Source organism: Girardinichthys multiradiatus, chromosome 1 (assembly GCF_021462225.1).
Source record: "Girardinichthys multiradiatus isolate DD_20200921_A chromosome 1, DD_fGirMul_XY1, whole genome shotgun sequence".
In the NCBI taxonomy this organism is placed as follows: Eukaryota; Metazoa; Chordata; class Actinopteri; order Cyprinodontiformes; family Goodeidae; genus Girardinichthys; species Girardinichthys multiradiatus.
Genome location: NC_061794.1, coordinates 20495163 through 20508711, shown reverse-complemented (window position 1 = coordinate 20508711; position 13549 = coordinate 20495163). Strand labels below are relative to the sequence as shown.

Sequence of the window (13549 nt, the reverse complement as noted above, 5' to 3'; positions counted from 1 at the left end):
AATTTTGAGAAATCATGGAATCTCTTTCTATTGTTATTCAGATGACTACAACTGTTTCCTGGCAACTGTGCATATATAAGCCCACTTATCAAACAATTGTCCAAGTATCTTTAGCCAACACTGTTTTTTAAAAACTTTGAAGCATTTCTACCAGTATCAAAACACCTTCTCTTTAGATTTAGCTTGTAGCAGACAAGTTCAAAAAGTTCAAAATTTAAATATTATGAAAAGGCTCAATTTTGTTAATCTTGTAATTTTGATCATTATGGTTTACAGACAATACAAATCCAAAACTCTGTCTCAGAAAATTTCAATATTGTGAAAAAAGTTACAGGGTATTCATAAAAAGTTGAGTGGAAGAAAAAAAGGAAAAGGTGCACCACCAACAGGAATAACTGCAGCTTTGAGAGGGTTGTCAAGCAAATCCCATTCAATAATTTGGGGGAGCTTTACAAGGAATCTTCCTTCTGCTGACAATCTTTATGGAGCTGCTGATTTAATTTTTCAACAGGACTTGGCACCTGTCCACGCTGCCAAAGACACCAAAGACTGGTTCAATGACAATGGTGCTACTGTGTTTGAAGGTCAGCAAACTGGCCTGGCTTGAACCCATTAGAGAACCAATGGGGTATTGTCGAGAGGAAGATGAGAGACCCAACAATGCAAATGACCTGAAGGCCAGTATCAAAGCAACCTGCGCTGATCGCCTCCACGCCACGCCGCATTGATGCACTAACTCATGCAACAGGAGGTCCAACCCAGGATTGAGTGCACAGAAAAAGAACATACTTTTCAAAAGTCTGACTATATTGTTTAAAATATTTTTATTTCATTTTATGTAAAGTAATTTTCTGAGACACTGAATTTGTTTTTACTGTCAGTAAGCCATAACCATAAAAATGACAAGAAATAAAGACTTGAAGTACTTTATTTCATGTGCAATAAATCTATATAATATAGAACTCGTTCACTCTCTGAAACAAGTGACAAAAATATTTTATATTTTCATGATATTACATTTGTTTTTTAGCAGTACTTGTAGTTGTCTGTGCTTTAGCACCTCTCTGATCCCTACAGACGAAAGACCCTCAAAGAGGTCAAATACATTTAGAAGAGAAAAAATTGGCTTAGTAACGTTAAATACATTTCTGTTTAAATCCGACCAACCTTGTGATGTCTTCGATGAGCACAGATGGGTCTGGAGGGTAAAACTTGACTGCAAACCCAAACATCCAGGAACCAACTGTGGAAAAGCAGCAGCAAAGCAATTTTGTTAAGACTTCCACTTTTAAATACAATGTGTGCACATTTGCCACTATGTGCATAACTAAAGAGTATTTTCACAACACTTACCCCGAATTTGTTTCTTAATCTCTTTGGAGGGATCCAGCCAGTTCTGATAAGTACAGAAAATACTCTTTTTAGAAATTCGACCCACGCAGAATCATCCATATTCATATATATAGAACACTCTCACTGTTCTTACCTTTTTAACTCTATCTCCCTTTTTGAAAACCTTATATATTCTTGATAAAGACTCCTATCATCATGGAAAGTGTCAATACATGAACTAAAAATGTAAGCCAATTTTAATTTTGTCACTTCAAAGTCACTAGTGTGCTGCAGATCTTGTGTCATTTTTTAAAAGGCCAAGCTGCCTGACCACATTTTAAAACACTAAAGGTCACATATGTCATTCTAAACCTATAAGTGGTCCAATGCTGTTAAAAAGGTAAAGAGGGTCTCAGTGCTCTAATACTGAAAAGAAGAGACAGGTGGGATAGTCAGCTTAAAGACTGATAACAAGATCAATCTTAAAACGAAATATGTTTTGTAAAAACAAAATAATCCATTAAACACATCTACAAAATTCAGCCTAATTCTATTCTGAGCTTTAATTGTAGAAAGTTACACAAAAGTTCAATGAATTGCAACCATACATTGTCAAGAGTTGTTATGGCATTAAAAATGAAATGCTCATAGTGAAGGTAAAATCTTTAAAGGACTAATGCAGGTTAAAGCACAGTTTCTTGTGGTAACAGTTACAGCTTTCATACACTAATCATCGGTCATTAAGTTATTTTTGTGCTTGTTTTTATGTTTCTGTGTCTGACCTTAGCATTATCTGACTCCATGAAAGTCAGACCAAAGTAGTCCCTCTCCAGCAGGTTCAGATGGCCACACACCATGTCCAGCAGGGTCTGGCCCTTGGCAAATTTCTTTTAAAAACATCAACGCATAGACATGCAAAAAAGAAAAGCAAAAACAGCAAAGCAGTAAGTGCATGTAAAGGTAAAAAGTTTACGGTTTTGCAGATATCACATATCCAGCAGCGAATTTGTGATTTATATTATACTTCGTTTCGTTTCTATGTTGTTTTTGTCAGCATGTATCCGTAATACAGTACAGAAATGACACAAAAGGAATAATGCATAAAAGATGTTTGAAACAACCAGACTTGATCAACAAGAACAGCCAACATAAGATCAAAAACAACATTTTAACCAAGTCGCTTAAATTATCCCTAAAATAAATGTATGAAAGTTGCTTAAGTAGTTTAAACTTGTAAAAGGGAGCTTATAGCAAGAGCAAATAAAGTGTCTTCTGCTGTGTTTTTATAGTCTTAAAAGAGAATTCACACCTGGCAAAAGATTGTGTTCTGATAACTCTACTGCAAATTAACCATTTCAATAAGTACTTTTGATCAGGGAACAGCTAAGAGCAGTTCCTTAATATTCTACAGGATCAATTTATTTTTCTAACCTTAATGTAAGCACTGATACTGTCCATTATGATACCCAATGCAAGAAAGTTCTGCCTCAAAAAGGAATGACTTAGAAATTATAATTATAGCCGTAGCAGAAACATCCGATTGAACTTCTCCAAGTTGTGGGGTCCTGCAGGGATCTATTTTGGGACAGCTTTTATTTCTTACAGTACATACGTTTATAATTTCTCTACTATATCTTTTTTTCTGAATCTTGTTATTTTTGCTAGAAGCAATTTTTTTCATACAGACATGTAATGCAAACTCTTATCAGCAAAATATTTCTGGATGGTTAAAGTTAGATATGTTATCTCTTTATATCACTAAAATCACATTTTTCATAAAATGTGTCTTTAATTATATAGAGTGATCTGTGTAAAAGCAGCAAAATTCCAATCACCCCCCTTTTCATAGCATATCAGACCTGACACTGCAGGGCAACCCAACCTACCTAAGCTGCCAGGACATGACACATAAAAAAAGAAAACAATCCTAACATAATGAATAAATTATGTAACATAACCTAATTGATTGAGAACAATCATGTTATTCAGCTCTGCAAATCTCCTTGTATAAAACTCTTAACTCTTTAATACAGTTTAAGCTACGTATTGCAGTTATTCAACTGTACTCATAATATTCACGTTGCTGATTAAAAGTGATGTACACAGTTATAATGTCAGACTGGTAAATCAGTTGCATATCCCATTGTTTCTTCCCACAGTCTATTTTAAACTTGATAATGTGGTCCCTAACTATGGAACAGCTATATTAAAGTTGCACTCAAGTTCTCCTACAAATTTCTAAAATAAATTTAGGAATAATCTATATGCCAAAACTTTTTTTTTTTTCTTTTACAGTTGTTTGTACTACAATATATTACGTACCCTTGCACACAAATATAATTCCTTAATTGTTTATATACCATTTCTGACAGTTATTGTGTTTTATGTGCCAACTTGCATCTGATTTCAATCTACCTTTCTTTTATGATTATATAATATTTCTCCGCTCATGTCCACATTGTGTTTTACTCTATCATTTCTCATTAATTAGTGTTTTTTCTTTGTTTACTTGACCTATAATCATAACTTATCACTGTGCTTAGTTATCATGATGTAGAATAAGGCGAGAAATGTTTTGATGCACAGCATATTTTAATACTAAACCAGGTAAAGATTTAGAACCATGAAGAATTTTAAAATAAGTGACAGTAAAAATCTTCTTAAGAGAAATAAACATCTAGAAATATGTCTCTGAAAGTCAGATATGTCACTGATCCACTCCAATCCACCCCCACTGTGCTTAGACTCGGTTCTGCTCCCTGTTGATTAGTAGCAGCCACTGAATACGACTATAAAAGGGTTGAAAGAGCAGTATCTTGCAGGGTTGGAACAGACCACACCCATCTTATATCAGGCTCCTCAGGGCTGAGATGAAGGCCTGCGTGGGTTGGGCAGGCAGAGCTGGCACAATCAAACACACACACCCACACACTGTTACAGAGCACACACACACACACACACACACACCAGATGATCTCCAAGGGAGACCTGGCTCTTATGGCGACAAGGCAACCAAGCAGCTGTTACCATGGAAACAGGAGTAATAGGTCCCTTCAGTCTGTGTGCACACCCTCTCACTAATCGCGTCTCCTTTTACTACAAGGCCATAGCTAACCTGGAATTACAGTGTGCATAACTTAGAAAATGTGTGATTAATTTACTTGTGCACAGTAATCTGTCTCTCTGTCAGAAAAAAAAAAAAAAATAAATATATATATATATATATATATATATATATATATATATTTCAGATCTTGCTGCATAGAGGCTGTCATGTGTGTGACCTGAGAGAGAATAAGGCTGATTAACGGCCAGAGGATGCTGTCTGAGATTTTATTCCGAGTGTAGCATTTTTTCTCTCAAATTGAAATTAAGACAAATATCTCGGGAGGTCCCCAAAGCATGAGAACCAATTCAGGTGCTGCAGATTAGATTTTGTTCTCACACCAATTGGATAAAATCAAATTTCTGTCACTAGTTGTGTGCTGTGATTGTCTTATCAGCCATTTAGTGTAATCCTCAAAATTCACTCTGCCGATTGCCTCACCTAACAAAAACGTTGAGGACAGGCAGTCTGGACGTGTTTAAGTTACTTAAAACAACAAATACAGTGTCGTCCCAGTATCCAAGCACCAACTAGACAACAATTGTTTTATCAAAATATGTCTCACCATCCTAAGACATGTGACAAAATGACCCCGTTTAGCTTCTTTGTTTTTTTAAAACCAAAAACAAATTACAGTTCATCTATAGCATTCTTTTTTCATGCCTGAATATGCCTATATTCAGTTAAACATTTACAGTAGTCATAGTTTTAGGTTTTAAAAAAAACTTCAAATGTTTTTAAAGCTGTTAAAAGTTCTTTTTTGATGATCAGTGACATAGTTGAAGGGAAGAAGATCTGATTCTAAATGCTAAGGCCCCTGGATGTATTTAAAATGAAAGATTCTCTTTAATTGTGACAAAAGTGGTGGAGTTTAAATCCAACAGCTGTATATCTAATAAGAGGTACTCCTAACCAGCGTTTATCTTTCAATTTTAGTTTTCATGAGGATTTTTGGAATTTTTTGCACCAATTTCTGTCGGCCTATGATTTAGTCACCACAGGTAAAACAGATTAAGATAAATTAGGAGATTCGCCTTAATTCGCACAGATATTGTCAAGAAATCAGTATAAGAATTTATTGTAGAGTAGCTGTAGCACTAGCCCTGGAACTGAAGTATCACTACCAGCTGCTGATAGAAGAAGACTGCTGTGAAGAGGAAGGAGAAGGTGGGTCAGACCACAGCTGGGATCAGCTAAAAAGCTAGAACATGGTCATTGCAACAGACTGATGCAGGAGCTGAGGGTGGAAGATCACCCATCTTATATCAGGCTCCTCAGGGCTGAGATGAAGGCCTGCGTGGGTTGGGCAGGCAGAGCTGGCACAATCAAACACACACACCCACACACTGTTACAGAGCACACACACACACACACACACACACACCAGATGATCTCCAAGGGAGACCTGGCTCTTATGGCGACAAGGCAACCAAGCAGCTGTTACCATGGAAACAATGGGAATGCCTACAAATCAACTAGGAATTGGTTATGACAAGTAAAATCTACAAATTTGTTAAGAACTAATTAAGATTTTTTGGGATTTGGGCTTATTATTCTGCAACAAAACAGCTAAAAAATGTTGCCACAAATTCCAGATGGGTGTAGAGTTGCAAGAACTGACCAAGAATAAAATAAAATGTATGAACTTTTTAAGATTCAATTAAGAATCCTAAAATTTCCTAGCAGACCTGAATCATAACATTTCCTAGCAATTCTTAGTGATTCGTGGTCTATGTAGAACAGTAGCATTAAACAGACCTAATTTCTTGTATTGCTTCTTTAGAGCGGAGATTAGTACAATTTTTAAAAAACAGAGTGCTGCACCATTATGAATTATTTGACTGTTTTTTTTTCATTTTTAATCATCGTTTTTGTGATCCATGTTATTCCATTATGTTCAAGTTTTATAGATGTGACTTGTTGGATTTTGTTACTGCTTTTTTTTCCCCTGATCTCTGTTTCCCTGGGTACTTGTGGTCAGTCATTTCCAATAGCTAGCATCCTTAACATGACTTGGTTCCTGCTCCTTTTGTGGTGCCAATCAATTTATTGTACATGCAGGTTTGAGTTCACCTAAGGGTTGTGGCAGGAAACCTAACAAAAACAAATGTATCAGAGTTGTCTGGAGTGCCCTTTTATGATAGCTTGCTAATGAGCTCCTGCAGGCAGACGTTTGCAGCTACAACTACATTATCAGAACCAGAATCAGCTTTATTGCTAAGTTTGTGCACACAAACAAAGAATTTGACTCCGGTACACTTTGCTCTCAGTGAAGAGCAAATCATGATTACAGCAATGGTCTTCAAAATTGTCTCTTGTTGATTTTTTTTCTTGGTCTTGGACCTGAGGTTTGTAGATAACGGTCCATTTATGAAATATAATAATAGCTTTTTCAGACATTGCTGGAATATTTAGTGTATCTATATTACTCTTGGGTTACTGCTAACGTGTGTTTATCAAAATTCAATAATCTTTTATCATTTCCATATTGTTGCTGTTACTATAACATTAAACAAAGATGTTTGGACATCTGGAGCACAACAAAGAAAATCCTTGAAAAACAGAATTGTTTTTTAATATTTTTTAAAACCACCTCAGAATTTATTTAGAGTAAATGCTAACATCCTACTATGACCCCTTCTAAATAATGGTTAAAAAAGCAGCTAATCTGCATAATTTAAAGGCATTTACAGCACGACAATTATTAAGCAAATAAAAAGAAATACAAATGCAAAGAAGTTAGACTATGAAAGTGTTTTAGCATCAAAAACAAGCATTTGAATCACTGGGATTTGGCATGCAGAAATAAATAATCTGGTCAGTGAAATATGTAGTTGTTACACTAGTTTCACAACTAAAAGATAACTAAAGACCCAGATTTTAAATAACCTAAGCAATATATGTAAATGGTGAGATTCTTGCTTTAAAAATTAGCCTCAGGTAAAGAACTGGACACAGTAATGCACAGACTACAGTCAATACCTATAATGTTGTGTACCAAATATCAATAGGAGGTTTAGCCTTCTTCTCTGTTTCCCTTTTATCATCCTTTCCGTCTTGCTCGGCAAACATTACGACTCTAATTAAAGTAATGATTTCACCGCATTTACCATTCAGTTCCAGTTTGCTTATACCCCACATCAAACCACTCATCCATACTACAGCACACAAACAGGCACTCCCCATTGTTTTCCCTCTTCTTCACATTTCCGTCTACCTCCAAGTCCACTCTTCATCTTTTCCTCTTCTTCTCCTCCTTTTCCGTTCTATTCCCTGTATGGATTTCCTGTCACAGCCCACTACCTTGAGTGTCACTTCCCCCAAGACCTGCAAAAATGCATGTGTGTATGCATGCAGCTAAGATTGAAGAAAATATTGGGGCTGAGTTGAAGGAAAATGGTATTTGTGTGTGATAAGAGAGATCAGTTGTGTGGCAGTGAGTGATAAGTGGGGTACAGTGGGCGAGGGTAATGCTGAGGAACAAGCTCAGCCACAGCCACATCACGCTTCACCGGTAGCAGCAGTCAATGGGGCTCCAGTTAAGACTTTAAGTATGAATCCATGCAGCTCTGTGAGACCTCCACAGGATCTTTGAGACTCCCCCACCGCCCCCCCGATTGACATTAGTCACAATTCATTTCTGTTGAGAAGGTGTATCAGCTTCAGCACTCGATCATGACAAACATGTGGATGGCTGTGAAAATAAATCAGGAGCAGAGGGAGTTCACTGAGCTACAAACACAAAGAGGGTACATCATAGTCATGATTTTTTCTCTAGTCACGATTTATGGAAGCTTGGGATCGCATATTTGAGCTTTCCATCCCCCACATCGCTGTTGATGAGTGCAACACCACATTATTTTCTTCCTCAAATCCACGCTGCTCTAAGCTTGTGGTGTGGGGAGCTAAGCTAAGGTTTCTGACACATGCCCTTGCATCTTACATACTAGAGAGAAATTAGGACTTCAAAATTACCTTCTCTTACTATTCATATGCATGGTAATAGTGTTGCTAATGTAGGGAAAAACACTTAAGCAACATAGTAAAAAAAGATAATAGGTTTCAAATCTAAAATCACCATACCAACTCTCAAGCATGGCGGTGGAAGCGTCATGCTCAGAAAGTCTGTGAAGTATTCCTAAATGAAAAGCGTATTAGAGTGGACATAGGACTCTAAATGATCTAGACAAAAAGAAATGGCCAAAGATCCATCTCTCTGTGTGTCAACTGTTTCAATTGAAGACTAAATGCTTTCCTATTGGCGAAAGGTGTCCTACAAAGTAAAACATAATTTCTTAATCTATGAATTATTATTTGAAATTATTTTCCCCATACAATAAAAATCTTCAAATTAAAGATTGAATTTTTCTATATTTTTTTGTGTAAAATATTACAACAAAGCTTTAAATTCTGCTCCACCGCTGAAGTTGGTGCTCTTGGATTTTAATCCAACAGAATAACCTGACTGTTCACAAAGGTGTTTGATTTAAGATTCCAGATCTAAAGCGAATTATACGACAAACATAATGCCTGTGTAGAAGTTATTTTCAAAATATTAGAATTTTTTTCAAATCCATATTTTGGGATAAATTGACTAAATTAATTCAGCAACCTTACCTCAACTGCAGTGTCATACTCTGAGCCATCAAGGAGAGTTACTTTAACAGGGACAGTCTTGAGCCGTTTAGTAATTTTCTGGGGTGATCTGGAGGCTTTGCTTGGGGTCTTCTCTGAGCTATCATCCAGGTCACCTTGGTCCTCAGAAACCTGTGAGAGAAAAAGAAATCTGAGCAAGAGAGCATGGATATCCAACATTATATATATCTAAATTACAGCGCCCGGGAACTGACATGGGGGAAAAAATATATAGCGTGCGCACAAAATACTAATTCATTCCCACGAAATACTAATTCATTCCCACAAAATACAAATTCATTCCCACAAAATACTAATTCATTCCCACGAAATACTAATTCATTCCCACAAAATACAAATTCATTCCCACAAAATACTAATTCATTCCCACGAAATACTAATTCATTCCCACAAAATACTAATTAATTCCCACAAAATACTAATTAATTCCCACAAAATACTGATTCATTCCCACGAAATACTAATTAATTCCCACAAAATACTAATTCATTCCCACGAAATACTAATTTGTGTGCACAAAGTACTGATTTGTTCCCACGAAGCAGGCATCAAGTGTCCTGTGTTGCAGGAGATGTGTAACTCATAAGTGATGGAGCTCAATGTACTGTGGGTGTGTAAATGTGTATTCAATTCAGTTTATTCAATTCAGTTTTATTTATATAGCGCCAATTCACGACACATGTTGTCTCAAGACACTTCACAAAGTGTGTATGTGTTCATATATGCGGTGGTGCTGTGCGCTGTCAGACTGGGACCACGAATAAGATTGCAGAGAGACAAGAAGAGAGTGTGTGTGGTTGTGTGTTTTGGCAGTATGCACGACTGCGACCGGGGAGGAAGTTCATCTGGCCACGGTACATTTGACGTGCAATCAGTGTGTAGTACAGTTCCTAAAAACTCAGCTGCTTCAGAAATCTGGTCACTTCATTATTATAGAAGTCTCACCCCCCCGTGACACGGAAATACAGGGTGACCCCAAAGTGAAAAACCATTTCGGCCCTGCAGGAAGTATCTCCCCTATGTTTCCCGACACGGAAGCAGGAAGGGTTAACAGCTGGCTCTCACTCTTCTATTTAAATGCCTCTTACTAATGAAAATTCCTTGCGATGCCAGGCTTTTCAGAATCTCTTTGTAGCTCCTCCCCAGCCTAAAATAAAACTCGATCAGACTTTCCCTTTCCATCCAGTTGTTGTTTTGTTCCTCCGTGTCTTTGAGAAATTGCACTGTTTTAGTATTTAGTGCGCACATTATACCTATTTCCTGGGAACAAATTAGTATTTTGTACTCACGCTATATATATATATATATATATATATATATTTTTTTTTTTCCAATGTCAGGTCCCAGGCACCGTACTAAATATAGTTACTTGCAAAATTATTCCTACAGCTTGAACCATTTCACATTTTTTGTATCCCACACAAAAGCTTTCTTAGTATTTTTGTATGATTTTATGTGACAGACCAATACAGAGAGGTTGTAGGAAAATAATTCATGGTTTTGATTTTCTTTTTTGTTTTTACAAAAAACAAAAAAATCTCAAAATTGAGGTGTGCACTTGTATTTATCCCCTAAGAGTTAATACTATTTAGAACCATCTTTTGGTGCAGCTGCATGACTTCATGTTATGTTTCTAACAGATTTGCAAATCTAGTTACTAAAATTTTTGCCCATTCTTTACAAAATATCTTTAGCTCAGTCAGACTGGATGAGAACATCATTGCACATAAATTTACATAAATCTTAAATCTTGCCAGAAGTTTGGATTTAGGTCTGGATATGGGTAATCTGACAGATGAATATTGTTTGATCTAAACCATTCAACTATAGCTCTGGCTTTATGGCTCTTCTGTCCTATCAGTTTAGGTGGATGGCCACCTAAAAGGTTCGATATACAGGTCCTTCTCAAAATATTAGCATATTGTGATAAAGTTCATTATTTTTCATAATGTCATGATGAAAATTTAACATTCATATATTTTAGATTCATTGCACACTAACTGAAATATTTCAGGTCTTTTATTGTCTTAATACAGATGATTTTGGCATACAGTTCATGAAAACCCAAAATTCCTATCTCACAAAATTAGCATATCATTAAAAGGGTCTCTAAACGAGCTATGAACCTAATCATCTGAATCAACGAGTTAACTCTAAATACCTGCAAAAGATTCCCGAGGCCTTTAAAACTCCCAGCCTGGTTCATCACTCAAAACCCCAATCATGGGTAAGACTGCCGACCTGACTGCTGTCCAGAAGGCCACTATTGACACCCTCAAGCAAGAGGGTAAGACACAGAAAGAAATTTCTGAACGAATAGGCTGTTCCCAGAGTGCTGTATCAAGGCACCTCAGTGGGAAGTCTGTGGGAAGGAAAAAGTGTGGCAGAAAACGCTGCACAACGAGAAGAGGTGACCGGACCCTGAGGAAGATTGTGGAGAAGGGCCGATTCCAGACCTTGGGGGACCTGCGGAAGCAGTGGACTGAGTCTGGAGTAGAAACATCCAGAGCCACCGTGCACAGACGTGTGCAGGAAATGGGCTACAGGTGCCGCATTCCCCAGGTCAAGCCACTTTTGAACCAGAAATAGCGGCAGAAGCGCCTGACCTGGGCTACAGAGAAGCAGCACTGAACTGTTGCTCAGTGGTCCAAAGTACTTTTTTCGGATGAAAGCAAATTCTGCATGTCATTTGGAAATCAAGGTGCCAGAGTCTGGAGGAAGACTGGGGAAAAGGAAATGCCAAAATGCCAGAAGTCCAGTGTCAAGTACCCACAGTCAGTGATGGTCTGGGCTGCCGTGTCAGCTGCTGCTGTTGGTCCACTGTGTTTTATCAAGGGCAGGGTCAATGCAGCTAGCTATCAGGAGATTTTGGAGCACTTCATGCTTCCATCTGCTGAAAAGCTTTATGGAGATGAAGATTTCATTTTTCAGCACCACCTGGCACCTGCTCACAGTGCCAAAACCACTGGTAAATGGTTTACTGACCATGGTATCACTGTGCTCAATTGGCCTGCCAACTCTCCTGACCTGAACCCCATAGAGAATCTGTGGGATATTGTGAAGAGAACGTTGAGAGACTCAAGACCCAACACTCTGGATGAGCTAAAGGCCGCTATCGAAGCATCCTGGGCCTCCATAAGACCTCAGCAGTGCCACAGGCTGATTGCCTCCATGCCACGCCGCATTGAAGCAGTCATTTCTGCAAAAGGATTCCCGACCAAGTATTGAGTGCATAACTGTACATGATTATTTGAAGGTTGACGTTTTTTGTATTAAAAACACTTTTCTTTTATTGGTCGGATGAAATATGCTAATTTTGTGAGATAGGAATTTTGGGTTTTCATGAGCTGTATGCCAAAATCATCTGTATTAAGACAATAAAAGACCTGAAATATTTCAGTTAGTGTGCAATGAATCTAAAATATATGAATGTTAAATTTTCATCATGATATTATGGAAAATAATGAACTTTATCACAATATGCTAATATTTTGAGAAGGACCTGTAGTGCCATCCTGCTTCCATTTTCAGTACTTAAAGCTTAAGATATTGTGAAATAGAGCAATCCTGCATTAAACATATCTACATATGTATCCCTGTTCTGCATCCTATGTTCCTTGGTCTTTATGATGGTCATTATTTACTAATGTTTTCCAACAGGCATCTTAGACCTTCACAGAACAAGCTGTATCCACATTAAATGAATTAATAGATATTGCTTTACATGATTTTACTTTTGTGTTTTTTTCAGATAAATGGTGTTAAAAACAATTGCATGCTACACCTCAAATTGTGTGATATGTATGTACTCTTTTCCTTCTACTTCACACTTATGCAAAGTGTTGGTCTTCCACATAAAATCCCAAAAAACACATCAGTTTGTGAAGAGAATGTGACAAAACTTCAAGGTGTATTTGTAGTTATATTTAAAGGCACTGCATCTAAATCTTGATTTTTAAGACGTTTTCAGTATTTCTACCATCAAACAACTTAGCCTTAACTTAAAAGATGACTAGCAAATGCATGAAAGGTCAGCTACTGCTTTGAGATGTTAGCTATTGGCACTGCCAGGAAGGGTGAGCTGTCTTGCATATCAACTAGAAAGCTGGAAGGGCCCTAAGTGATTGAGGGGACTACAGCTGCTGTGAGTTTCACAATGCTCCCACCTGATTGGTCCTCCTGGCGTCACCCTCCATTGCGGTCTTCATTTCCCCTGCCAAAATTGTCTCTGTTGTCATAGACATGGATTACAGCCCTGCAAACGCACAAAAACACGTAGATAGTCAACATCAAATATTTTCCAGCATCCCGAGACTCAGTATGAAGCTTTAAGCGCTGCGAAAAGTCAAATCTTCAGACGAGCTCAATTAGACTCAAGACCATTGAGCCAAATGCTTTTACATCAACAGACAGCTCACCGAGTCTTGACTTTAACTGGCATTTGGTGGTGGAATG

The 13549-nt window shown here is 37.4% G+C and overlaps 1 protein-coding gene across 4 annotated transcripts in view; it reads right to left on the bottom strand.

Annotated features, from left to right (window-relative positions):
* si:dkey-178k16.1 (band 4.1-like protein 1) overlaps window positions 1–13549 on the bottom strand; it is an 82163-nt gene that overhangs the window by 31827 nt on the left and 36787 nt on the right. For 3 of the 4 annotated variants that reach the window (XM_047378923.1, XM_047378931.1, XM_047378939.1), the window contains exons 2-6: window positions 13261–13349; window positions 9056–9205; window positions 2115–2219; window positions 1354–1396; window positions 1168–1243 (exon numbers count right to left, since the gene is read on the bottom strand). In XM_047378923.1, coding sequence (XP_047234879.1) covers window positions 1168–1243; window positions 1354–1396; window positions 2115–2219; window positions 9056–9205; window positions 13261–13338 — 452 coding nt within the window. In that variant the 5' untranslated portion in view covers window positions 13339–13349. Of the gene's footprint in view, window positions 1–1167; window positions 1244–1353; window positions 1397–2114; window positions 2220–9055; window positions 9206–13260; window positions 13350–13549 lie in introns of those variants that run through there. The other variant, XM_047378942.1, reaches the window with a different exon arrangement.